Source organism: Microtus ochrogaster, unplaced genomic scaffold (genome assembly GCF_000317375.1).
Source record: "Microtus ochrogaster isolate Prairie Vole_2 unplaced genomic scaffold, MicOch1.0 UNK44, whole genome shotgun sequence".
In the NCBI taxonomy this organism is placed as follows: Eukaryota; Metazoa; Chordata; class Mammalia; order Rodentia; family Cricetidae; genus Microtus; species Microtus ochrogaster.
The window spans coordinates 2,898,676-2,925,879 of record NW_004949142.1 but is presented as its reverse complement, the minus strand read 5'-3'; the positions used below and the strand labels follow the sequence as shown (position 1 = coordinate 2,925,879).

The window sequence follows — 27,204 nt, the reverse complement described above, 5'->3', positions numbered from 1 at the left end:
TTTTCTTTCAGGAAATGAGTGGAGTTTATTTCTACTCAAGGTTTATTATTATTTTTATTATTATGATGATGAGGAGGAGGAGGCTCCTGGAGGTGGTCATGGATGCCAAGTTTGTGGAGTTGTTTTTCTCTTTCCACTTTTGTGTGGGTTCTAGGGGTTGAACTCAGGTCACAGGCTTATGTGGCAACTACCTTTACCTACTAAGCCATCTTACCACTTTGGGGTTTTGCTTTTTTATTTTATTTTAGTGTAGACAGACTTTTCTTTTGGGTTATCAGCTCACAAAAAAAAAAAAAAATGACTTGGAGACTTCCTATTAATTATAAAAGTTTGGCCTTAACGTAGGCTAGTTTCTAACCATAACTTAAATTAACCCATTTTTATTAATGTACTTTCTCTCTTGTGGCTTTATTGCCTCATCTCTGTACTGTCCATCCTGATTCCTCAATGTCTAGTTGACAGCTCTACCTTTCTTCTTCCCAACACCCTCTGTGCCTGGAAATCCTGCCTAGCTATTGGCCATTCAGCTTTAGTAAAACAGTCAGAGTCACACATCTTCACAAGTGTGCAAAAAGATTATTCCACATTTTGGTTAAGTTGTTTTTTTAGGGGGTGGGGGCAGGGGGCAGGGTTTCTCTGTGTAACATTCCTGACTGTCCTAGAACTCAGAGATCCACCTACCTCTGCCTCCCAAGTGTACCACCACTGCCTGGCAGGTTTTGCTTTTTACTTGAATTTTATATTATTCCTTTAAAATGTTCCTTCTTAATAGAAAAGATTGCTTGTAGTTAGTCATACTCAGGATATATTATTGAATCTAATCTTGATTATATTTATGATTACTACTATTGTTATTTTAAGACAGGTTGTTCTGTATGTAGTCCAGGCTAGGCAGGAACTAACTTCCTATGTAGTCTCAAAAACAAATAAAGGGTATCTGCACCATTCCCATTTACATCAACAGTAGTTATGCTCTTAGGATCTGAGAGCTTATTTAGCAAAATAAATTTATGGTGGAGACAGACACCCCCACATCACCATGGGGCATCTGTAATCTCTTTTCCACTGACTAGGGCCTTCTGTGGCTAGTCAGTCCATGTGCATTGTCTACAGGGAAGCAGGTGTAGTTTCTTCTTCTTCCTGTAGATGGCGGAGTTTCCTCTGGAGCCAATGCTCTGCAAAATGCTCATCATGTCTGTGCATCTGGGCTGTAGCGAAGAGATGCTGACTATTGTGTCCATGCTTTCTGTGCAAAATGTCTTCTATCGACCCAAGGTAAGATGCTCAACCCCACGTCCCAACAGGTGTAGTGGCATCAGCCTGTGCTGTGTTGTGGGAGATGCTGTGACAAGCTGGCACATGCGTTTCTGTGCCAGCTGCTCACTTAGTACTTGATAGGTAAGGAATGACTTTCTGTCCCACTGCTTGGCAGGATAAACAGGCCCTTGCAGATCAGAAGAAGGCCAAATTCCATCAGACAGAAGGGGACCATCTCACCCTGCTGGCCGTATATAACTCCTGGAAGAACAACAAATTCTCCAACCCATGGTGCTATGAGAACTTTATCCAGGCTCGTTCCCTACGCCGGGCCCAGGACATTCGCAAGCAGATGTTAGGCATAATGGACAGGTCAGTCAGGAATGGGGACATTAGTTTTGGGTTGTCATGTCTCCCTGGGTCTTATGACTGCTCACCTCCAAATGTATTTGCACAGTTGCAGGTACCTGTGTGCTTGTTTCTAACAGAGCATTTTCCTGCAGTGTTCATCTTGTAGGCTGTTTCCTCAAGCAGACATGTGGCTAAGAATTGCTTCAGAAACTTCCTGAGAGGAAGATAATTTAATTAGTTAAGAATGCTTTCTTTAAAGTCAGGCTGTGGTGGTACATGCCTTTAATCCCAGCACTTGGGAAGCAGAGGCAGGTGGATCTCTGAGTTTGAGGCTAGCCTGGTCTACAGAGATAGTTTCAGGACAGCAGAGCTACACAGAGAAACCCTATCTTGAAGGGATAAAGAAGAATGCTTTGTTTACAAGCCTCTAGATTATTAGTCCGGGGTTGAATTCTTGCCTGAGCCAAGCTTCTGGCTTTTAGTCCCTTCATATTGCCCACTATACTCTCTCTGTATTGTGCTGCGAGGAAGCCCAAGTCCTGGTGACGACTGTGAGGACCCTCAGGTGGAGCATTGAGCAGCTCGCGCACTGAACAGACTCATGTCTTGTTTGCTCTTACTGTCCTGACAGGCACAAACTGGATGTGGTCTCCTGTGGCAAGTCCACAGTCCGAGTGCAGAAGGCCATCTGCAGCGGCTTCTTTCGGAACGCTGCCAAGAAGGACCCTCAGGAGGGCTACCGGACGCTGATTGACCAGCAGGTGGTCTACATCCATCCTTCCAGTGCACTCTTCAATAGACAGCCAGAATGGTAGGTGACTTGTACTGGGCAGAGGACTCCTAAGTCTCTACCTCCCCCACTTCGCATTTTGACTTTGCTTATATTTCTGGAGTAACATATGCCCAAAGTAGGGACACTACCAAGTTCTCCTGTTGTCTTTAATGTGTGTATTTATGTGTGTATGGGCGTACCTTTGTATGTGTGTGGAGGCAGAGGAGAGCCTCAGGAGTCATCCTGGGGAGCATAGTCTTTCTCCTTTTAAGATAATCTTGTTGCCTGGAGATCACCAATGAGACAAGATTGGCTGGTGAACACAGGGACCCTTTGTCTCCGCCTCCTTAGCGCTGAGATTGCAAGTGTACATCACCATGCCCAGCATTATGTAGGTGCTGAGGATTGAAATTAGATCCTTGTTCTTGCAAGGCAAGCATTTTACCTTCTAAGTTGAGTTTCCAGCCCATAAACAGCCCCTTTAAGAGAAGTAAAATTATAGGCATGACAACAGGGAGCAATCTTAGAAATCTGATGAGATGTTTTAAAAAGGGTTTTGGGGGTTTTGTTTTTTTTCAAGGCAGGGTCTCACTACATAGCTCTGGTTGGTCTGGAATTCACTATGTAGACCAAGCTGGTCTCGAACTCACAGTGATCCACCTGCTTCTGCCTCCAAAATCTTGGGATTGAAGACTTGTGCCACTACACCCACCATGGTCTTTAAAAGTTTAAGCCGGGGGCTGGAGAGATGGCTCAGTGGTTAAGAGCACTGGCTGCTCTTCCAGAGGTCCTGAGTTCAATTCCCAGCGACCACATGGTGGCTCACAACCTTCTGTAATGAGATCTGGTGCCCTCTTCTGGCATGTGGGCATACATGGAGGCAGAATGTTGTATACATAATAAATAAATAAATCTTTAAAAACAAAAAAAAGTTTAAGCCGGGCATGGTTGATCATTCTTGTAATCCTGGCTCTCATGAAGGAATCAGGAGGATTGCCTTGAGGTTGAGACTAGTCTTGGCTACATATGGAGACCCAGTCTCAAACAGAAACAGGGCTGGTGAGATGACTCAGCAGGTATGAGTGCTTGCTGTGCAAGCCAGATGGCCTGAGTTTGGTCCTCAGAACCCACAGAAATTTAGACGGAGGAAGAAAACTGACCCCACAGAATAGCCCTGTAATCTCCACATGCAGCTCATGCTCACACAAATACACACATACACTTAAGGGTGTGTGCCACCATACCTGGCGCTACCTATTGCACTTTGTCCACTTGGCACTCCCTGTCCCTTGGTGGTGATCTGTGGAGCCCCTCTCCAGAACCTTAGAGTTTTATGGAAATTACCTAAGAAACCAGTTTTATTTTACAGATCAAGACACTGAAACCTAGAGAAGGGACAGAGCTGTTCCATTGTCACATAATTAATGTGTGCTGAGACCAGGCTAGAACTGTCTTCCTGTGAGCCATCTTGTGTTGGAGGAGTTTAGGCGTGAAGTAATGGGGTGTGGCTTTCATAAACAGACCAGAGTCTCCTGAAGGGTTAGGCAGGAGAAATGATAGAACAAATGTCAGCTCAGCTGTGGTCCCCAGGGGACCAGACTGGCTGTGGGGTGAAGCCTAATCCAAGGTTTGAGTCCTGTCTCTCTCCCACAGGGTGGTATACCATGAACTGGTGCTGACCACCAAGGAATACATGCGTGAGGTCACCACTATCGACCCCCGGTGGCTGGTGGAGTTTGCTCCAGCTTTCTTCAAGGTCTCTGACCCGACCAAGCTAAGCAAGCAGAAGAAACAGCAGCGCCTGGAGCCTCTGTATAATCGCTACGAGGAGCCGAATGCCTGGAGAATCTCCCGAGCTTTCCGGCGGCGCTGAAGGGCAGCTGACCACTCACCCGCCTCTCCTGCAGCATGTGGCTTCCTCTGGCTGATGATGAGCTGGTCCTGTGTTGTACTATTTTAAACTGAGCATTTCCCAAACCTAACTGTCTTCATAGTGTAAGACAGAAACAGATTTAAGCAGGGCGTTGGCCAGAGCCTTTAATCCAAGCACTTGGGAGGCAGAGGCAGGCAGATCTCTGTGAGTTTGAGGCCACCCTGGTCTGCAGAGTGGGTTCTAGGACAACCAGGACTACATTTTAGAGAAACCCTGTCTTGAAAAATCACACACAAATCGGACAAGTTGTGCATCCTGGGATGCGCGGGGAGAGTGAGTGTTGGTGATGCATTACACACAGCAAGGCCCTGATACCTCAGCTGTGTTGAAGGAATGAACCGTGACACTCCTGGACCATATTGACCCCACTCCCTACCCCTCCCCAGCCTCTGTACTTGCATTTTTACCTCCTAGAAATATTTATTTTCTTAAGGAAACAATGGGTTCTTATGACTTTTTCTTGTGGGAGGAGCAGCTGAAATGTCCGGCCCTCAGCCTGAGTTCAGTGTGGTGCACATGGTGGAGTCTCCTAGCCCTAGAGCCCAGGCCTCTCTGAGCCCAGACATGATGCACTGGAGGCCGAGCACCCCTGGAGCTAGCTCAGCCTTGGCAGCACATGGTCCCAGATTAACCAAGTCTGTGTCAGAGTGCTTCTTCGGTCTGGTACCTGGTGGTTAGGGATGTGGCATCTGAACACAAAGCTCTCCTCGATCTTCTGTCCCTTTCCTGCAACACTGTCATTGAGCAGTGTGTTCTCTTTCCTTTAAAACCTAGCAAGTAACGAACGACCTTATGACAGTGTTTGTGATTTCTTTCTGTTTTTTTTCCTCCTGAAGTCTTCAGTGAACTGAGCAAAGCCCCTTTCCATCATTGCCTGCAGAAAGCAAGCGTAGCGCTCTCAGCTGGTGTATGCTCACAAGAAGCAACACTTTCATTCCTCTGAGCGGTTTCTCCCGGTGCCCCCTTCAGGCTAACTAAAGGGTTCTGTGCTGAAGGGAGACCATCAAGTCCTGCTGAGCCAGGCTGGAACTTGCTGAGGAGCCCTGGGGGGATCGTGGGCTCGTTCTGGGCCATGGCATTCCTCCTGCAGCCCCGCCCATGTTAGTAACTTCCAAATGTAAGTAAATCAACTGCCTAGTGGTCGACCAGACACCAAAAGACCACAGCATTCTTGAGTATGACAGTGTGTGATAACTGGTGGCAGAGAAGCCACTTTGATGCTATGTTTGAGAATCCAAGGAACATAGAAGTGAGGGGCAGAGTGTGTGTCCTCAGATGTCACCCTGTGAGGACCTACGTGAAACAGAAGTAGGAAGGCAGCATCCAGCTCCTGGTCTTTTTAATAGAAGACTTGACAGTTGACAAGTGTGCATGTCATCCTTGCACGGGGCTGTGCCAACATCCATATTGTTGCTCTCTGCTCACTCTGCTTTCCCTTCTCCCCTCTTCACTGGAGAGGGAATGCATGTCCTTCATGCTGAGCCCCCTCCCCAGAAAGGGTGGTTCATAGGTCAGGACCACAGGGCTGATACAGATGCATCTCTAGATACTCCTTCACTTTGTCCCCTTGAGAGCTGGGGTCACTTTTCACTGTGACAGTACCCATCAGAATAGCCTCTTTAACTACAGGCCAAGAATACTTTGAAGGGAAGAAGTCTCCTGTTGCGATCTGGAGGGTGAGCTGGCCTGTTAACACTGGGCAGTAGCTCCATACCCTCTTTCTCCCAATGTGTGTGTTTGAAACTGGGTCTTACTTTATAACCCAAGCTACCTTTGGATTCAAGATGGTCCTCCTGCCTCAGCCCAAGTGCTGGGTTTACAGGTGGACATCACCAGGTCAGTTTTGTCTCTTTAGGAAAAAAAATATTGCTTAAAGTATTTTATGTGTATGGGTATCTTGCCTGCATCAGACATGTCTACGTACCACTTGTATGCTGTCCCCGGTCCCTGCAGAAACCAGAAAGGGCTATCAGATGCCCTGGGATTGGAGTTACAAATGGTTGTGAGAATGAAACCCAGGTCCTCTGGAAGAACCCTCAGGGCTTTCGACAGCTAAGCCGTCTCTCCAGGCTCCTGCCTCTTGTTCATTGTCAAGCCAGAATTCCCTAAGATTGAGAGCTCAGGAGATGGGGGTCTTGTGCACAGAACTGGAATCTTCTTGGCCACCCTGTGCATGCGTGTGAAGGCCAAAGGACAACCATGGGGAGTTCATTCTCTCGCTCCACCATGTGGGTGCTGGAGACAGATCTCAGGTACTACTAGGCTTGGCAGGAAGCACCCTACCCACAGAGTCACCCCCCCACCTCCCGAACTGCTCTTCTGTCTCTTGCTCTGAATTGAGTCAGTCAGTACACTGACTTTCAGTGTTTCTAGGAAAAGGTGGTGCCTTGTATTTGTGGGTAGCAGTTGGCTTTCCATTGAGTGAGTTTTTTTTTTAACTGAGCCAAGTTCTGGAAAGCTGGCTCTGGATACAAATTCTGTCCCTCCCTGCCTATCACAGCTCCTCAGTCATGCCCTCTGTTGGGTTTCTGCCACCCCAGAACTGGTCTTAGGAGAATGCTTGCCATTGCCACCCTCTAAAGAGCCTCCCCAGAAGCTGCTGTCACCTCCTTGGGTACCTTTCTTCTTTTCCACATCCTAAGTGCTTGTCCCTGACCTTGGTAAAAACAGCAACCAGCTCACAGGAGGAAGAATAAGCAGTTGGGGTAAACATGGTCTCCTGATCATGGGAGCAACTATGATCATAAAGCCACAGACCAGTGCCTCCCTGAGGACGTTCCTAGGGACAGGCCAGCCATGCCATCTGGATTAGAGTACCCTCTCTTTCTGGATCCTCACGTGATCCTGGGCTGGGGAAGAGCAGTTTCACAAAATCCATTTTGTAGAGGAAAACCAATGGCCAGAGGGGAATTGCTCTTCTCCAGATTTGCCAGGGAAGGCCTGAGCTAGAACCCAGGAACAGGGTGTTATCACGTCATCATGTAAGGTCTTGGGACAGACTTGGAACTCTGGTCATTTGTTTCATGGCCATAGCTCTTCCAACCTTAGGTCCTTGCCTCACAGATGCAAAGCACAGACAGACAGCTAATGGGAGAAGCAGAGACATTTATTAAGGTCTGGCAGATGAGGTGAAAGTGGAACTAACTAGGCATGGGTAGACCTAGGGCAGAGAGTCAGAGGGCCCCTTGGAGGAGAACCTCTTTCATCCCTGCCTCCACCCAACACCACCCCAGCTGCCTCCCACTTGCTCCTGCCTCCCAGGGCACAGCACCAAGAACACAGGATCCCAGCTCAGGGCAGAGCCCAGAGCCCAGGTTTCCATCTCCCACAGCGGGAAAAGTGGGGTGTTCAGGGAACCCCCTTGGCCCTGCTGCCATAATAAAGTTAGGTAGCCCCTTGTCTGTCCCCAGAACAGCACAAATGGGGTTTCTCTGTGGTCAGAGTGGGGAACCGCCTCCGAGTAAGACCTAGGCAGAGGCGAACCACAGTGAACTTCTGGAGTTGCTGCCTTTAGACTTGTCCTGCCTCCACTGTCCTTCCTGCAGACTCTGGAGTTATGACCCCAGAGACTTCTGTGGGTGTCAGCATGAGGGCTTCCCCAACACCAAATCTGTTGATATGTACACTGGGCAGCCCCACTCCCGGCAATGGGAAGCCACTGGTGCCTAGTAAGAATATCCACCTTTGTGGCTGTAGTGCTGGGCAGGACCAGCCAGTTCTGGGAGGTAGGCAGGGCTCTCATCCAAGTGGGACAAAGGGACTGTGTCCTCCTCACTGACTGGCCGGTCAAACTCGGCCTTCAGAGCTGGACGCTGATTATCTGGGAAGGCCAGAGAGAACAGGGCCTCAGGCTCACACACAAACTTGTACACATAGCGCTCGCCAGCCACCTGTGGAGAAAGGTCTGTCAGGCCAGACATACATACCCTGCCTCGGTAGGGGATTTGGAGGATCCTGCCCTTCTCATGGGTCCCCAAACATCAGGACCCCATGGCTTCCCTCACTGGTCCTTGGAGCCCACTCCCTTCTGGTATTGTTCACACATCTCTATCTCAGCATGCTTAGGGACCGCTCAGTATTGTTTAGGGACTTTACAGGGGAACCTTGGGATTTACATTTTCTGTTCCTGCCAATGTGCTGAGAAACATGTTTGTTTTCTCTCCCTCTCTCTCCCACTCCCCCCCCCTCCCCATGACCTTCCCTCAGCCCCTCCTCACGACCACGCTAAGACCTTAACCCGACCTTCTGCATGATGCCTTTCTCATAATAGTATCGCAGTGAGCGGCTCAGCTTGTCGTAATTCATGGCTGGCCGGTTCTTCTGGATGCCCCAGAGCCTGGCAACCTGGGGACAAGAGACAAAGTATTTGGGTGGGGATGCCATCTCTGAGGGAAAATGGGGGGTGGGGTGGGAGCGGAAAGGGCATATGAGATTCTTGTGCAGAGATGATCTAGACTTGTTACCATACAACTGACTCAGGCTTGGCAAGAACCAGGTCAGGCAGATGAAGCATGACGGCAGCAGCGAGTGCCACCGTTTCTCCTCTCAAAGGCTCCTAAGATGCTCCACAGGAGGGGTGGGAACACCCAAGACCCACCTCTTCAGGTTCAATTAGTTTAAACTCCATCCCCCGGCCTGTCCAAGCAATGAAATGAGCATTCGTTGGGTCATCCAGCAGGGCCACCAGAAACTGCCACAGTTGCAAGGCACCCCGGCGCTGGTAGGGTGGCCCCTCTCGGAAAGCTCCAACCCCTTCCTGCTTGATGTCTCCTAGGAAAGTAGACGTAGGTGTGAGGTACAAGCCTCCTAACCAACCCCCTTCCCTTCCCCATGGGGCGTTCCCAAACTCTTTCCTGAGTGTCCCGACCACTCCCAACAATGAGATGTGATTCTTAGGAGACCCAGTGTGATAGGGGTGGAGAAGACCCCAGTCCCGCTATGCAGTCACTTCTCTGACCTTCAAATTTTTCAGGGACAATGCAGACATCATCTGGGAATGGTCGAAGAGATTTCTCGTAGCCATAACCTTGTGGAGGAAGTTGGAGATTGGCTCAGATCTGAGGGTTCACTGACTGGAGACCCCATAGAATCCAAAGAGACTCCCAACAGCAAGGATCCCTCCCCCCACTAGGAGGCCTTACCCATCACTCCATCACCTGGAGAGGGCCCAGAGAAGCCCTCCGGGTGGAGGTACATTGATGTGCACCCAGGGACATCTGGGGGAGGGAGGAAAGGACGATGTGGTTAAGTGGCTGAGGAAGCCGAGGAGCAGGGAGGATGAAGCCCTGCACACATTCAAGAAGTTCACACCACCGCAAGCCTGCGGTCCAGCGACTGTCCTTTTCCCACCACCAAATCCCAGGGCAAGTTCACCCAGGGGGAGCTGGAAGCCGGAGGCCCTCAGTTTGAGGGCTGGGGCCCGAGGGCATGGGGGCAGCAGCTGGGGCTTGGCAGCCTGTTCCACCGGGCCCAAGATTCCAGGGAGCAGCTGTTTCCTGTGAGTTCAGGGGAAGGAGGGGGTGAGAGATGCACCTCCGGGGGTTGGGAAGCGTTCGCCTAAGACTTCCTCGGAATGGGCACACGTCCGGCCAGCAGGTCAGGTTCCAAGGCCAGTACCTCCTCTCTTCCCCCTCCCTCTCTCTTTCTCTCTCTCTCTAGTGTGTGTGTGTGTGTGTGTGTGTGTGTGTGCGTGTGAACAAATGAGAGGATCGCGGGCCGGGGGAGGGGGCGGGGGGCAGGGGTGGAGGCGGGAGATGCTACATCTCAGGAAGAGGCAGTGGGCACTGGACTGTTTTGTTTTGCTTTGTTTTTTCGGGTCTAAGCGCATTCTACTGTGCGCCACGGCACAGAACTGAAACCTCCCAGGTCCACTTAGGGAAGGCGACTGTGTGAAGCCACGCTTCAAGTTCCAACCCTTTCCCGCCCCCTCCACTCCCACCTATGAAAGAGCCGCTGACACCCGACACCTCCGGGGGAGGAGGCAGGAGGGAGGGTTCATTCATGCCTCCATTTTGTGAATGGAATTCCTGACTCCATTCAGGAAAGTGGAGGGAGGAGGGGCAGGAGTTCAAGGGCAAGTAACACGATCCCCCCCCCCCCCCTCCAGTCTGCAGCCTTTGAAGGTCAGCAACTCAGACCGTCCCTCTTCCAGCCACTTCATCAGGCTCGGGGTTACAGCCAGGGGCTGAGGAAGGGAAGCAACTAACGCGTTCTTCCTGGAGCGGCTAGGGGTTTGTGGTTCAGCCCCTGACCCAGAAATACTCTGGGCACCAGGAAAAGAAAAATTCTACAATTCTCAGACAGCTCTGCAGCAACTGTCCTCTCTCCCTGCTTCCTCTCTCTGTCACCCTCCTCCTCTCCCCTCCTTTCCCTTCCTTTCCCATCTGTTTACTTTGAGACAAGGTCTCACTCTGTTGCCCAGACTGGCCTGAAATTCATTATGTAGCTCAGGCTGGAACTCGTAGCCATCCACCTGTCGTTGTCTCCTGAATGCTGGCATTAATAGGAATGAACAACCACAGCTCTAGTCCAAGCTAGCCTTGATGCTGGTGATCTTCCTGCCTTCACTTCCCAAGGGCTTGGTTTGCATGAATGCACATGTCCACCTCCCTTCATACTTTTAAACCACCGTGGAGACAAGGGCTAATGATAAATCTGTTTTGTATCCTCCAACTGCATAGTCGTGTTTCGGGCACAGCACTCTGGTCTTAGTGGGTTAGTTAAACCCCCCAAACCACAAACAGAAGTAAAGGCCCAACTTTTCTTATTGTCAAAAGCTATAGGGCAAAGGTCTATATATCCTATCATTTTATCTGACTGTTGGCTGTCTAGAAAGGGATCATTCTTTAGAATATGTGAAAAAATATGAATATGTGCATGGGTTGGATTATGAACTACTGATGTATGGACTATGAGAAGGCACAAACCTTCTAGGGACCTTTGCTTTAACTGCTCACAGTAAGTAGTACCTGCCCACCCCTCCTGGCGATCCCAGAGACGCTTCCAGTCCCCCCAAGAATCTCTTACCTGAATCATAGGCGAAGTCTGTGCGCTCCTGTTTGATCACCACCCCCGCCCCTGGGTACCTGTGCCCAGTGACCCCACCCTGGCTTGCAGCCGGCTGGCCAGCCTGTTCATACAGGGGGTCATGGTATTCCTGCTTGAAGCTCTGCTGGGGGTAGGGCGGGCAGGGCTCCGACAGCTGGTGCTGGTAGGGGGCTGGGAGAGGTTCCCGGCCCCCTCCCTGAGGAGATGTGAAGGAGTGGCACATGTCCAGGGGCTGCTGGAAGACGGAGCTGGACGTAATGGACAGAGAAGGAAGAAAAGAGAATCTTCCATTAGGTTCCCTTGAGCCCGTCACTTGCTGACATGGCTCTAGAGGGATAATGAGGCAGCGGTTCCCTGGTTCTCCTCTTCTCCCAGTCAGTCAGAGAACTAGGGAATTGAGCCCAGACTGCCTGGCGAGCCCTGGGTGGTCCCTTGGTACTGTGGATTTCCTCCTTACCTGTGCTCTCCAAGGTACCCGTGGCCAGGGTGGGACTGCGAAGTGTTGGAGGATCTCAGGAGGCTCTGCGGCTGTTCTGCCCTGGGAAAGGGCTGCAGGGGCGACTGTCCAGGGGCACCGGGGGCGGGGGATTTGATGGTGATTTGTCTGGGGGAGTCATAGGCACTGGAGTTGAGGAGGAGATGGGGATGAAGGGACAGAGAAGCTAGGCAACCATCTTTTACCCTTCATCCCCCAGGAAGTGATTACTACAACTGTAGCAGTAGAGGGGCTGGGTGAAATTTTATTTATTTATTTATTTATTTATTTATTATTTATATTTATTTATTTATTTTGAGGCAGGGTTTCTCTGTGTCTCTCTGACTGTCCTAGAATTCGCTCTGTAGACCAGGCCAACCTCTGCCATCCTAGTGCTAGGAAAGGTTTTGGGTTTAGTTTGGTTTGTTTAAGATAGGGGCTCACGCCGGGCGGTGGTGGCGCACGCCTTTAATCCCAGCACTCGGGAGGCAGAGGCAGGCGGATCTCTGTGAGTTCGAGACCAGCCTGGTCTTACAGAGCTAGTGCCAGGACAGGCTCCAAAGCCACAGAGAAACCCTGTCTCGAAAAACCAAAAAAAAAAAAAAAAAAAAAAAAAAAAAAAAAAAAAGATAGGGGCTCACGCAGCCCACCCAGGGTGGCGTCAAACTCTCCATGCATAGCCAACAATGACCTCCAACTTGACTCTCCTGTTTCTCTGCGACAACTGCTGAGATTGCAGGCACATCCTCAGCCGCCAGGTTTACGTGGTGCTGACATTCAAATCAGGACTTTGTGCACACTAGGTGGGCATTCTACCAACTTAACGACCCTCCCTGTCCCCATGCAAATTCTTTTTTCATCTTGCTTTGTAGCTCAGCTTGACCTGGCCTTTTCTATGGAGCTAAGGCTGAGCTCAAACCCACAGTCCCCCTGTCTCAAGTACATGTCATCATTCATTTTTTTTTTAAATCCTCAAACTGAGCCTCTTGGCTTGACAACAATCTCTAAAGCCGAGAGCTACCGGTTTGGGTAGGACATGGCCTCCAGGTAGAGATTTACTGTGCTCAGGCCTCGGCATACCTGGGACCATCTGTCCACTGTGCGGTTCCTCCTGCTAATACTCAGGAATCCTGCTAGGGCTACCTACAGAGTAGGAAACCCCTGTTGTCCAACCATCTCTCTCTACTGCTGCCTTATTCAGGGCTGCCACTGCTCCCCCCCCAATCCCCCCCACCCCCGAGTCCTCAACTGAAGCCATGACCTCCTGACACCTTGCCCCAGACTTCACCACCCCCTCCTGGGCCAGCGCTCACCTGGAGTAAAGGCACTGCTCTCCATGGTGGTAGGGGAGTGACGGCTTCCTGCTGCAGGACAGGGCCGGTTCTGTGCGGGGACTCTGGGGCTCCTTCTTGATCCTGGTGGTGGGGCTGTGGAAGGCTACTGTGGGGCAGGACAGTAGGACAGAGCAAAGTCAGAGTGTCACATCGAGGCTTTCTGACACCCTGGCTTTCTGAGGACTGGCTAGGTCCGGTGTCCTCCCTTCCTGCTCTCATTCCCTGAACACTGAAGTTGGATGCTTTCGGAACATCCTGGCTGATGTCTGGTATTAACCAGGAGAACCATCTAAGAGCTCGACACTCACACTCCCAGCCAAGGAAACACCTTCATGAAAGTGAGCATATTAAACTGGGCGGTGGTGGTGCAGGTCTTTAATCCCAGCACTTGGAAGGCAGAGACAGGCGGATCTTTGTGAGTTTGAGACCAGCCTGGTCTACTGAGTGAGTTCCAGGACAGGCTCCAAAGCTACAGAGAAACCCTGTCTTGAAAAACAAAACAAAAACAAACAAATAAACAACAAAACAAAGAGTGAGCATATCAGACACAGGGCCTTAGGCCTGAGTGCCCTGGAAAATTCCAAGTGAGGGACGTGTTTTCTTGTTTGGGGCTAGAAAGATTCTTTGGCTTTTTGAGGGAGTTTGGCTGTTAGCCCACTTGCCTGTCAGCTGAGTAATATACACATGCTCCCAATTATCTGTGAGAAGCAGGAGAGTTGGCCTGTTCTGGGCCCCTGCTGGGTCCTCAAAGTCCAGCCACCACTGTGGCTGAGCTCTGGTGGGAGTGATGTCCTGGTTTCCTGCGGTCGCATCAGATGCCCTGGAAACCGCAGTTCTGATGGCTGCTGTTTACCATTCTTGTGCCTGCTGTATTTCATGGGTGACAGCATCCAAGAGCAGTACCTGATATCCCAACATCTTTTATCATACTTTTCTCCTTTTTGTTTTTTTTTTGTTTTTTTCTCTCAAGACAGGGTTTCTCTATGTACCCCTGACTGTCCTCCAATTCGCTCTGTAGACTAAGCTGGCCTCGAACTCACAGAGATCCACCTGCCTCTGCCTCCCAGGTGCTGGGATTAAAAGCACCACACCAAGCTTTCTTTTTCATTTGAGGTAAGGCCTCACTACGTATCCAGACTGGTCTCGGACTCACTATCCTCCAGATTACAGGGGTGGGCCACCGTACCTGGCCAAGCATCATTTCTCAGCAGTGACACGGTGACACTAGGGTCAGATTTGGGGGGATGTCAAGAGCACTGTAGATTATTTTTGCAGTGCCACTGACCACCCCATTTTTAACCCAACCCAAAACTCTCCAGAGACATTGACAAATCTTTCCTGGGGCACCATCACCAGGGCTAAAGAGATTAACAGAACAACAGAGCTGGGTTCTGCTGAGCTGTCTCAAGTCCTTTGCTTTGGCTGGAAAGAGAAAGCATCTGCTCCAAATCACACGGCTTCAACTCCAGGGGGGAACCAAGGACTTCACCGCCCAGTCACTGCATTGGACTTGGAGTCCATATATGCCAGGATGGGGAACCCCGGCCTTCACCCTGTCTCTAGGTGAGAGCAAATTGCTCTCCTCTGGGTGACTCTTGGTCGGTCCCCATGACTCACTTCCTGTCCTTTGCTGGTCCTCATCCCCCACCCCTGTACCCAGCGCTCACTACTCACAGGTTTCTGAGTGGAAATCAGGAACAAACTGCTCATCGTCGTCTGGCACCTGAGCTGCAGAGAGAAGCCAGAGGTGAATCTGGGCTGTGACCCTACAAAGTGGAGCCCAAGGAAGACACCCTTGCTGCCACCCTGAAGATGCGCTCCAGCCCTGAAGCAGTCACACTTTCCTTAAACTAGGGTGACTCTGCCCCCAAACCTGTTATCCCCCGCCCCCAGCTCCAGTTGCGTGACCCACCACGGGAGAGTTAAAGGGGGCGGGGAGGAAACCAAAGGAACTAGGGGATGCCTAGGTGTTTTGTCCCTGGTTTCCTTCATTTTTCTGAAGTGCAAATGGACCTGCCCTTCAAAGTTTACAAGGCTTTGTCAGGGCTCCCAGCAGACTGCCCTCAGGGGTGGGCAGGAGTCACAAACTGTGGGATCCTGTGGACCTGGAATCAGAGGAGGAAATTCTGAATTTGGAAGAGGCCCTGGAGTCTGCGCTTCAAATAATTTCCCAGGTGCTTTGGAGACACACCAGAGTTCTAGAGCCTAGGAAAGGGAATGGAGGAGAGAGAGCAGCTGCAGAGATGGGAAAGGGAGTAAAAATAGGAGGAAGTCAGAGACACCGTCTCTTCATTGATGTGTCGCAAAGGAGAGGAGGTCTGGGGAGCATTCTCCAGCGGGCGAGCATCTCTGTCCCAAAGGGTACCTCGATGAACTCCATGGCTTTTGTTTATTTTTGCCTCTCTATCAAAGGGGGGTGGGGGAAGAATTACAGCAGAAAGAAGAAGGGACACAAAGAAGAACTTCCTGATTGTCTAGGATAATGGTGGGTCTGAAACAGGACAATGGAACTCGTGACCAAGGAGACTGGACTGTCACTCCCTGGAGACTGCTCTCACACTGGACAATGTCGAAATTGCAAGATAAAAGACCGAGACTTCCGAGTGGCCGGTGAGGCCTGTAAGTCGAGGGGTAGGGAACACTCTACACCCAATCCCGTGTGAGCACACAGGTGCAGATCTTGGCCGCAGGACCCTGTGTGTCCCCTTGCTCACCAACTTCAGACCCTGCAGCCCGCACAGCTGGCAGGGTGATCTTTGTACAATAGAAACCAAATCCCTTTGCTCTCTTGCTTAAAATGTGAAATTTGAACTCTTGTCCTTGGCCTCCTCTATCTCTCTGGCCTGCCTCTCCTTGCTGTTGGGATGCCCTAGCACCTGGGTCTCCTTTGGCCCTCAGTCCTGCTGAGCTGGGTCCTTTCTCCACTGATCCTCTACTCTGTTCTGGATTTCACTACGTATCCCAGGCTGACCTAAAGCTCAGCATCTTCCTGACCCTGGCTAGAATGCTTGGGTTATAGATGAGCCCCACCCAGGCTTATTAGAGACCTTCTCTGACCATCCAAAGCAAAACTGTCCCTTTTGGCTTTCTGTCTCAGTTGGCATCTGCCCCCCCCCAACCATCTTATTAATGCATGTTCACATATTAATGTTCATCTCTTCACCAGGAAGTTAAGGGCTTTGCCGTCTTCAGATGTCTATGATGTAGCACCCAGAACAAGGTCCTACTCAGATCAGATACTGAATTTTATATGATGGTTATTTATGAATAAGCAGCCTCAGGCTGGGAGGAGCTAGCAGCACAGACTCGGAAAGTAGGCAGCGCTTAAGCCAGGCAGATCTCCCCTTACCCTGCAGCTACTCCTGCCCACATACCAGCTACCACCAGCTTTGGCACACCACCGGAACAGCTCATCTTACAAGGATGCTCAAGCTGTGGTCAAATGCTTGCTTCAACTGTCAGACATTCCAAGTGGTTAGAGCTATAGATTGATTTTTATTTATTTACTTATTGCAATGGTGGGGGTTGAATCAAGGCCCTTTTGAACCTCTACCCCCACCCCCTTTTTGAGACAAGGTCTTACTAGGTACCTCAGGCTGACCTTAAATTTAAATTCACCATCCTCCTGCCTCAGCTTCTAGGGGTTGTGACTACAGGCCTTTGCAGCACCATGTCTGGTTTAGATGATTATTTTGTTAGAGACTCGGGTGAAGGAGTTTAAGAACCAGAAGTCTCCAGTAATTAAGAACTTACTTAGATCAGCGTACTATAATTCTAAAGTGACCAAATACATCAATGGGATGCTAAATTCCTAGGCAAATCCCCAACTTTTTGGAAGCTCAACTACAATTCCACAGACACTGTCTGCCAGTCAGCCTGACTGAAGAATTACCCGGCTTTGTTATCCGCATTGGCTCCTGGTTCCCAGTCCTCAAACCCGGGAAGTCATTCTGTAAGACAGAGGTGGACCAGGCGTCCACATTTGCAATAAATGTCCTGGTGACTGGCTCATTTGGAAAGCACTAGTCAAAGGAAAGGACACCTTCATCCCTGCTCTGTTTTCTGGCCCATTCAAGGATGACAGACACCCTGGAGCAAGCAGGCTGAGCGATATGTTCCCCCCGACACACACTTAGGCAAGGAGGGTCCCGAGGGCAAGGAAAGGGTGCAGAACTTGGCAGGGGGTTGCTGATGTACCCTGGAGTCCCTCTTGGGGCCTCATTAACTACCAGTTTCCAGTGAGGTAATGGGCTGGGGGCATCTCCTGCTGACGCCACTGGGCTACAGAGCCCTGTGGGTCATTTATCTGACCTTTCCTCCTGCCTCAAGCTTGACAGTCTATCCAGAACCCAAGAAGAGACCTCTCTTCCGCACATAGACTACACCCTCAAAGAGGTGATGCTATCCTCTTCCCAGAATGGGGAGTGAGCCCCACTTCCTGCTCAGCTCTCCCAATATTGGCCGTCTCCCAAAGGGGTACAACAGTCACCCAGAGACTATCAACCGGGATAGAAATAGGAACGGAAACAGAGCCTTGCGTTCCTGGAGAGCAGAAGAAATTTTAATTACCATGTTTGGTCCTGAACATGCACCATTCTATTTGTTGACTTGGCTATGTTTTGGCTGCCGAGCTAGTGTGCCGGAGTCTGCCCCTAGCTCCCATGGCACTAGGAAGGGGACCACTAGGTGGGGAGAGAGAATATATTCAGGGACTGTTCCCCCCAACAGGAGCCAGGGGTACCCAAGGATGGGCTCCAGGAGAAATGGGAACCTCCACCAGCTATGCAGGGAAGCCTATCACAAGCTAGCTAGCTCCCGCGTATCCCACAAAGGGATGCCATCCTCTGGGCGTGGGACAGTTCCTCATAAGAGTGAATGGTAGCTTCTCCAGAGCTTCTGTGTCACTCTTGGCCGTGTGTGTGTGTGTTTTACCCGCACCCTGCCCCCACCCTGAGAGTCTCTATCTTGGAAGGAACCAGTTTTCTGTCTGTGGAGGGGACATGCCACTCTAGGAGCCTGGAAGGGGAGGAAATAGAAAGATGGAGGAGGCATTGAACTAGGAAAGACTAGGGAGAGAGCTGAGGACTAACCCCCCCCCAGCAGACTTCCCACCCCAGACACCAGGGTGCATGCATATACTTTCACCCCAATTCCTTGCACTTCACTCTGAGAAAATATGTGGGTGAAAGCGTCCTCTATGCTTTGCTTCCACACATGGGGTCTCTCTTTGGTCTCTATATTTAAGGAGGCCAAAGGGCCAGGGGAGGATCACCCTTGGAGGAGTGTCTGGTTGCAGTAATACTTATAGAAGGATGAGCCCAGATCCATCCCTTAAAATTCTGATAAAAGCTATAAACCATCCTCATCCTAGAAAAATCCAGATTATCACCATATATGATGCAACCCCAGCAATTTTACACGCATAATAGCAATGTCAAGGACCCCCAAATCTATCCATAAGTCTTCTGGGAATTCACAGACTGCCCCCCCCAAACTTCATACAAAGGGCATACGTAGCTTAGTCAGTGTTTCTAACGACCAAAGAGACCACAGAGTCATTGTCCCTAATGGTTCTTGAAGGCTCCTGACAGTTCCACAAAGGGACCCTCCATCAGATCCACAAATCTTTTACATAACCAACCACATCTTGGCGCAGTCTGCCTAAGCCTGGGTTTCTCCGTGGCAGCTTGATCCTTTTCCCGGCATTGCAACAAATCACAGGCACCCAGAAACCAGATGACCCTCCTCGGCTCCCTTAATACTTCTACCCAGAAAAATCCTGACCCCAAAGGTGGGTATGCTGCCTCAGGAGACTCTCATCACACTCACCCCAAAAGCCCAGCCAGCAGCCGAGATTCCGGAAGCCATGTTCACTTTTCTCTCTATCCCTGCTTGGGTCCAGCCTGGTCATCACCACCCCCAAATCTTCACCGCCCCACCCACACTATAAGAATTCTCCAAATTGAGGCTTTAGGAAGAAACCAAGCTGAGAGAGGGGAGCATCTGGGCCCCATTCCTCCTGATGTCCCCCACCATTGGCAAGTTTCCAAAGACATCCCTCCCTATCACCCCTGTGGACTATGGGGGGCACTGACCTGGTGGGAAGAGGCAGGAGAGGAGATGGGGGTGATGTTGGGACGGTGCAGGGGGACAGGACCCCGGCAGCTGCATCTGTCTCCGCAGAGAGAGTGAGGAGCAAGTGGCCTCAGCATCCCCCCCTCAGGCCTGGCCATCCATTGCCAGCTGGGAACCTGAGCTGCTCCCTCAGGAGGAAGGAGAGGGAACCAAGGAGATCCCAGCCCCCCCCCCACCTTGCATTCCCCACCCCCACCTCCACACCCACTGGATTTAAATGTACAGGGACTCCCAAGGCAGCGGTATGTAACACACACATGCACGCGTGCGCACATGCAAGTGCACACCCACTTGCTGTCACACTAGCACACACAGACACACACATAGACTATCACTAGACCCCACCACCAAGGGGAGGAGCTTCCAAGGTTGGGTGAAGAGAGCATTTTCCATCCCTTGTCATCCAAACAGACCAAGTACTGCCAAAATGCCACCCTGAGCTAACTCACAGTCTGAGCGCTGACCACTGTGGGAACCCTCAGCTGATGGGCAGGGAAGGGAACCCAGAGAGCCAGACCAAAATCAGAAACCAGGGGTAAGAAAGGAGGTCTTTAAGAGCTCATGGAAACCCTGAGTTCTTCACCTCCAGAACATGGAGTGGGGATAAGCCCACCCAACAAAGCTCTTCATGTAACTAGGAGCTGCGTATTCAGGTGAGGGAGATACACTTGATACCTCAGAACCACCCACCTTCCCATTCCACAGTTTTGGAGGATGAATTCCATGCTAAACAGTCATTCTGCAATTAATAACAACAACAACAACAACAATAATAATAATAATAAATGTTTGAGGTGGTGGCCAAGACATTCTTCTCAGCTAAGCGTTCCTATAGATAATCCTGGGAGAGGTGGATCTGAGTTTGTAAATTCCGAAAGAAAGGTACCCAGAGTGAAAGAAAGGAAGCCCACAGGAAGAGAAAAGACCTCAAGAAATAGCTCACTTCTGGTTTCTTGGTTTTCAGAGTATTGATATAAAGGGAGTGTTAGCTAAGATGGGTGGGCATATTAACCCTTCCTGAATCTCGGGACTGTAAGTCACCATGCCTCTTTCTCCTGGCAGCTCTGCCAGAGACACCCTTGGGTTAAATAACCTCACCAAAACACACCAACTAGGACCCAGCTAGGACATATTGCCCCACCCTGCCCAGGCTGGGGCACTGACACTGACCGAGCCTGGCCACCGCACAACCAACCCACCAACATACAGGAAGGGGAGCATTTGCCTGGGGGTGGAGGTATTCAGGAGGGATAGAGGGAGGGCCAGTTGCCACTGGAATTATAATCAAGGCTATTTGGGGAGGCAGCCCTGAGTCTTCTTTGCCAAAGTGCCAAGAAAAGAATTATTGAAACTTTTGTTGTTATTTTGGCTTGGGCAATAAATTGGTCCTTGGAGTCAGGAAGAAGCGAAAGGAAGGCAGTAAAAGCCAATGTTCCAGCAACTTCAGAAGATAGGTAACAAATTACCCCTTAATTCGCCTGTTCCTCTCCACTCTCTTTCAACATCTCAACACCCCAACACTACACCTAGGCATGGAGCCTCCTGCCAAACAAACTTTGCAAATGAAATTTTCAACCAGGATAAAAACGGGCCTGGGGCCAAGTTCCATTCAAATAAGCAAATACCCCACACAATAGTCTGATTCATCCCCAGGCCTAGTTATACAAGCCTGGCTCAGGGTGAGAAAATAAATATCGAAATAAGTGTCCATACTAGGCACTGGGAAGAGTGAAGTGGTTAGGGACTGGGGGAGGAGAGCTGAAGGACCCCCTGAGACAGAGAAGACCCCCCCACGCCCCATTTCTGATTTTAGGGAGACAACAAAACTACTCACCTTCAGCGAGCCACGTCTCTTGGAAGTGACTGAGATCCTGGAAGAGATCTGACGGGTGAATATTGGAATTGGTGACGAGGTGGAGAGGATATGGGGAGAGATCTGGCAAGCCCGGGTTACAGCCGCCCCACTGGGGATAAGGGACGGAGAAGAATGATCAAAGTACTCTAGGTGGTTTGACTTTTAGAGTAACGTGGGTTGGGGAGGTCCAGGAGAGGGCTTTGGGATGTATGTGGGTTGAGGAGAGGAGTCGCAGTTAGTCTGGTTCTTTACCTTCGGAGTCGGAAGGCGGTAGGGAGCCCGGGTCCATGAGCTTCCCCTGCGGGTCCATCAGCGCTTCGCCCAAGCTCCCATTTCCGGGAGATTTCTGCTGGAAGGAGGGGGGAGAATGCCCCCGAATCACCCTAAGGAGTCTAACTTGGGGGTGGGGTCCCGGGGCGGCTCGGGGTTAGGCCGCCCTGGACCCCACTGAGACCCCCCGGGAGGGGACTGTGGGGCAGTAGGGGCGGGGTGCGGGGCGGGGGCGGGCGTGGAGGCCGGCGCGGCGCTCACGCTGCAGAAGGTGTAGGGCACTCGCTGGTCCAAGTATCCGCCTTTCATCCTCCGCTCCATCCGGCCGCTCCCTCCGGCCACACGGCCGGGCCCCCGCGCGGAGGCAGAGACCTGGGAGGGGGGAGGCAGTTCGTACACGGTCCCCGGAGCGCTGCGGGGGGAGGGGGCGATCGCGAGGCTTCGGGTCGGACAGTGAAACTTCTCCGACTCGCTGGGACCTGCGCCGTCGACCGCCGCCACCGCCACTCCCCTCCCGCCAAAGGAGGTCCCACCTGCTCCCGCGAGCTGGGGTCGGCGTGTCTGCTTTCTGCAGCCCTGCTCAGCCCGGGCTGGGTTACATAAGACGTGTGTGTGCGCGCGTGTGAGTGTGCGTGTGTGTATGTGTGTGTGTGTGTGCGCGCGCGCGGCAAGGCGCACACCATTCGCACGCCCATAACTCAGGCACCCCCTCCAGCCCTGAATCCCGACGCCTCCCACTCCCGCCCCGGAATGTGCGGAAGCGGGCGCCGAACCGAGAGTGTGGTGTGTGGGAGATGAAGCGGGGAATCGCAGACACTCTCCCTTCCTTCCCCTTCCGCAGCTTCACCTGAGGCTCGCGCGTCTGTGCAGGGGCCGCGGGGGATGCTCAGCATGCCCGGGGGATGACACAACTAAGGTGGAGGGGCTAGGCCGGAGCGAGGCGGCCTGAGCCCCGGGTCCCCAGAGCCCCGGCTTGTTTTCCGGGCGCAGCAGACAGTTGTGAGCCCAGGGGAGCAGCTGATTGGTGCATTTCCTTTGCCTCGGCCTCAGTTCTCGCTCCCCCACCCCCTCCAACCCCCCGTTTCCCTTTGTTTCATTGACTTTTGTGAATGAAACCCCAGGGCCGGGCACGCCCGCCAATCCGCAGACTCGCTTTGCCTGGCTCGAGGGCGGAGTTTCCCATCCACGGAGGCCAATCAGAACGTAGGGGCTGTCTTTCGGCTTCATTCACTTCTTGGACTTCCATTCATAAAAAAATAAACTCCTTTCGGCCTCAGTTCATTCATAAAGAACTGAGAGAAAAAAAGGGAAGCTGAGGATCGGGCAGCTTCTCTACCGGTTCCGGCGAGGGCTTTGGGTCTGAGGAGCCCTGAGCTCCTCCCGCTGGCGTTAGCACACGCCTCTGTGCATTTGTGCCTACGTGGGAGTGTGAACACGTCTGTGTGCCCTGGGGGGAGGGGGAAGCAAACGAACTTGTGTGCCCAGAGGAACCGTAATAACCGGCATTTATGAAGCGCTCTGCCTCCACGTGCTCATTTCCTTCTCATAACCTGGTGCTGCGGAGCTATTGTTTCCGTTTTATTTTACAAGTGAAAATGGAAGAAAGGTAAGAAAGGGATGTTGTCCCTTACCCGAGGTAACTCGGCTAGCCAATTGCTGGGCATTAGCGTCTCAAATCCATCGCGGTCTTCTCTGCAGCCCTGTGAGACCATGCACTTCAAGTGAAGTAAGCTCTGGGAAAACAGTGGATGCCCACTTGGTGCTCAGTGAATGTAAAATGGCGTGAATACAGTTTTCTCCTCCAGGGCCTGTGATCTGTAGTAGAGCTGCTTTATCTGTGACCCGCTTGACCATTCATTCATTCACTGCTGTGAAAACAAGAGGCTCAAGGACAGGTGATGGCCCTCTCTCTGCCATCTTGCTTTTTATCTGAAGGCAAGCATGACTTGACCAAAGGCAAGGATGGGTTTCAGTTTTGCTCAATAAGTTGATCACAGTGTTTGTAATTTCACTCCATCAGTCAGTAAGTATCTGCTGTGTCAGAACCAGTGCTTGGTGGCGAGCAAGCAACTGAGAGAAAGACCACCTCCCCCTGGGGTCTGGCTTGCTCTGCCTGCCACCACAAGGACCCACAGGCCCATGGGGGCAGCTTTCAAAATCCATCTCATCCAGCACCCTACTTTACAGGTAAGGCAGTGAGGGTTCTGGGTAGGACATGATACACACAATCTCTTCCAGCCTGTCAGAAGGAGTCCAAGCTGGGACAAGAACACTGGCTACCTGGCACCTGAATAGGGCTCATTCTTCAGCTTAAACACCCCCCCCCCCATTATCTGCCAAACTGTTCTTTAACGCTCAAACCTGGTGCCCTCTCCTCCAGGAAGCCTTTCTTTCATGAGAGCTCGGGTCAGCCCCTATCCTTGGTGAGGTACCTTTCCTTCTATTTCCGGTTCCAGAAATCCCCATGTATGCACAGGGACCAGAGGAGGATCTCTCTGCAAGACCTCCTTGAGGCTCACTCATTCTCAGGAGCACAAAATGCCTGTCAGGTAAATAGCTACAATAAAAAGCAAAGTAATGGGGTTTTGTAGGCACCCTGCCCAAGGAAGGAGAGACAAGCCCAAGCAAATCCCAGCTTGGGGCGGGGTGTTGAGTTCCTAGGCCAGGAGAAATGGGGGAGGAAGACAGGCAGTTCTAGGAAGAGAGCTCTGATGTGGTCTCCACGAAGGTTCAGTTGGGTCCCTGAGTGAGCACTGAGTGCTCCAGTCAGGGCCTGTCCAGGGCTGCCTGTCTGGTTCTGAGTCCCTTCATTTCTCTGGATGACCCTGGCTACTCAATATCCCGCCCCCCTACTATCCTCACCCTCCCCAGGCCTGGCAAAGACCAAAGGAGCCTTCCTCCCTGTCTCTGGCTCAGCCTGCAGACCCAGTGAGAGAACAAACCACAGCTGTAGCTGCCACACTTGCCTGGGCCTCTGAGCATTCAGGTTAAGCGCAGTGACATGTCCAAAGGAAACGCTGGGGCCTCCTCTCCAGTGGGGCCGGAGGTAGTTGAGGAAGAAGAGACGGTGTGTGTGTGTGTGTGTGTGTGTGTGTGTGTGTGTGTGTGTGTGTGTGTGTGTGAAGTGGGGCTCTCGTTGTGGGTTAAGTGACATTGACAGAGCCAGCCTTGTGTGCATGCTCTGCACCAGTTCCTGCCACCTGCTGTCCTCACCTCATTGTACAAGAGGTGACAATGGAGGCCTTTCAAGTGGGCACACTAACCCCAAGGTCCCCCATGCACAGACGGAGGATACCTCAAAGACTGACTTTAAGGAAGCACACGAGGCCGCTTGGAGGACATTGCCAAGTCTGACCTATACCGCCACCACTCAGATGCAGGATGCCCGCAGCTCCTCTGTGATACAACATGCTTCCTGATTCCTCCAGTATACCTCCATGAGAGGCTGGGCAGGTAAATACTCAATCTCCAGCAGATGGGGGACTGAACTCTAACCTGTTTCCTAGGAGTTTACGCAGACTTTAGAGGCGTACATTTTCATACAAAGGCAGCCCATAGTTTGCTGCGGGAGTTGTGGAGACCGGAGACCCAGAGCACAGGCGTGGGAAGGAAGAAAGCTGTTTAAGGTGCCTGAGTGCAACCACACGCTGGCTCTGGAGCCATCAGAGAGGTGGATCTTCCCCACATAGCTTTTATAACGCTTTTCTTAAGTATTTATTTATGTTTTTTCAAGACAAGGTTTCTCTGTGTAACAGCCCTAGCTGTTCTGGAACTTACTCTGTGGACCAGGCCTCCAACTCACAGAGATCCGCCTGCCTCTGCCTCCCGAGTGCTGGGATTAAAGGCGTACACACCACTACCACCCGGTTTATTTACTTATTTTTAATTTTACTTTTATTTATGTGTGTGTGTAGGTATGTGTGGGTGCCTACAAAGGCCAGAGGCACTGGATCTCCTGAAGCTAACAGGCAGTTTTGAGCCATCTGGTGTGGGTGCTGGGGACAGAACTCAGGTCCTCCGGGAGAGCAGCAAGTGCTATAAACTGATGAGCCATCTCTCCAGTCTGTGTTTTGTTGTGGCTGGCTGGTTGACTGGTTTCCTTCTTCCCCTCCTCCTCCCTCCCCCCCTTCTTTTCCTCCTTTCCCCTTTTTGAGACAGAGTCTCATATGACTCATCCCAACACAGAACTCCCTGTGTAGCTAGGATGGCCTCAAACTGTTGATCCTCCTGCCTCTGCCTACTTATGACTTTCAAAACCGGGTCAGATTCTAGGTCGCCCAGACTGATCTTAAATTTATGATCCTCTGTCTTGTCTTCCTGGGGTGCTGGCATTACAGGTGAGCAAGAGCACATTTGGCCCACATAGGCTTTGGGGAAATGAATGGCGGGGGCTGGTTTGGGTCCTTGATGTTGTGTTAGCTGGAGCCATGCATGCTGTGGGTAACCCGTACAGACTGACTGCAGGGGCAGAGATGTCTTTAGGCTTGGCTTCAGCAGGACCTCGGAAAGCAGAGTTCCAGGCACGTTAAGGGAGAACTCAGAGGATAATGCAAGGGGACTACAGTAGTCTTAAGGCCCATGGATGAGACTGAGATCCCTTTGGCATCTGCCAGGCTGAGAGGCTTTCTCCCGGGAGAATGAACCAGAGAGCAGAACCTGGGGTGGGGGCTGTGTTAGAACCTTCCCATGAGCTGGTGATGGGTCGGAGTCACGGAAACAAAGCGACCAAACCAAACCACCAAACCGTGTCACTCTTGGACTTCCTTTTGTCCCTTTCTCACTGGCCCAATTTCTCTTTGCCTCCTTCCAACTGCAGGAGCGCCAGACCCTCCTCCATGCCATAAACGGAAAGTGTGCCTCAGGAAACTAATTGCCTGCGTCAGTCTGTGTCTGCTCATCTTGCTGCAGAGAGAGTCTACGGCTTTTATCAGGGTCACCACAGAGTGGATCTGTAATGGCCCATCCCTGCTCTTCAGGTTAGAAGCATGGCCCCTGTGTCTTTTATCCCCGAATCTTCACATTACCAAACGCTGAGCGAGAATGCCCTGCTACGGCAGAGCCTGCTTAGAGGAGGGTGGAAAAGCTGCTTCCCCTGTTCAGGTTCACCTTCCACTAGCCTGAGTGTCCCCCATCTCCTGCCCCCTGTCTCGTGTCACTCCAGGCAGACCCCAAGCTCAGGGTGGAGCATCCCGATCCTTTTACTCCATCTGAGTGTGGAGATCACAGGTGTGCACTCCACCTGGCAGAACCCTCTTGAGACTCCACTGAACAAGGGCTCTCCAGACAGCAGAAGAGATCATGGGCCCAGAGGAGAGGGATGAGAACAATCTTGCCCCATGTGCTGGGCTCCCTGGTGGAGGCCAGCAGTCCCAGAACAAAAGTACTGGATGGAGATGAGGACACTGTCCCACGGGTGATGTGGGGTTTAGTGTCCACAAGAGCCTCCATGAAACCAGGAAGAGCCCAATGACTCCCGAGGAGTTTCCTCTGCAGTCAGTGGTCAGATGTGGATCCCTGAGATGCTCCAGCCTGTGTGGAACAACTGCAGCACTCCCAGGTGTGGAGTAAAGAGCACAGGACGTCTGTGGGACTGAGCCAGTCCCAAGGAGGGTCTGACCTGACCTGAGGGCTCCGCAGGAATGGGGGTTAAAGTTTGGGGACCAATAACTCCTACTTGTAAATCTAGCAGGTACCTGGGTGAGATAGCTTGGTAGGTAGATGTGTCTGCTGCCAAGCCTGGTGACTTGAGCTTGATCCTTAAGACCCACATGGCTG

At 51.6% G+C, this 27,204-nt stretch overlaps 2 protein-coding genes across 3 annotated transcripts in view; one reads left to right on the top strand and one right to left on the bottom strand.

Moving 5' to 3' along the window:
• Window positions 1-4,745, top strand: part of Dhx8 (DEAH-box helicase 8) — a 33,406-nt gene extending 28,661 nt beyond the window's left edge. The window contains exons 20-23 of one of the 2 annotated variants that reach the window (XM_005369154.2): window positions 1,147-1,275; window positions 1,433-1,629; window positions 2,240-2,419; window positions 4,034-4,745. In XM_005369154.2, the coding sequence (XP_005369211.1) occupies window positions 1,147-1,275; window positions 1,433-1,629; window positions 2,240-2,419; window positions 4,034-4,253 (726 nt within the window). In that variant the 3' untranslated portion in view covers window positions 4,254-4,745. Of the gene's footprint in view, window positions 1-11; window positions 183-1,146; window positions 1,276-1,432; window positions 1,630-2,239; window positions 2,420-4,033 lie in introns of those variants that run through there. The other variant, XM_026777022.1, reaches the window with a different exon arrangement.
• Window positions 4,746-7,414: 2,669 nt separating this feature from the next.
• Window positions 7,415-22,013, bottom strand: Etv4 (ETS variant 4). Its single transcript, XM_026790176.1, has 13 exons — window positions 21,963-22,013; window positions 21,691-21,801; window positions 21,412-21,508; window positions 21,139-21,186; window positions 14,844-14,897; window positions 13,149-13,275; window positions 11,818-11,982; window positions 11,340-11,608; window positions 9,455-9,529; window positions 9,271-9,339; window positions 8,911-9,083; window positions 8,556-8,657; window positions 7,415-8,203 (listed from the first exon to the last, which is right to left on the bottom strand). The coding sequence occupies exons 2-13, from the start codon at window positions 21,748-21,750 to the stop codon at window positions 7,979-7,981; spliced, it is 1,464 nt and encodes a 487-aa protein (XP_026645977.1). The 5' UTR covers window positions 21,751-21,801; window positions 21,963-22,013; the 3' UTR covers window positions 7,415-7,978.
• Between the last annotated feature and the right edge of the window lie 5,191 nt (window positions 22,014-27,204).

Bases quoted from the DNA above. Each gene is read 5' to 3' on its own strand.
- Etv4 (XM_026790176.1), bottom strand. From the start codon at position 21,750: ATGGAGCGGAGGATGAAAGGCGGATACTTGGACCAGCGAGTGCCCTAC. The intron at 13,276-14,843 runs GTGAGTAGTGAG...CCTGCCCCACAG, and splicing joins TGATTTCCACTCAGAAACCT to TAGCCTTCCACAGCCCCACC. The intron at 9,340-9,454 runs GTAAGGCCTCCT...TTCCTCCACAAG, and splicing joins TCCAGGTGATGGAGTGATGG to GTTATGGCTACGAGAAATCT.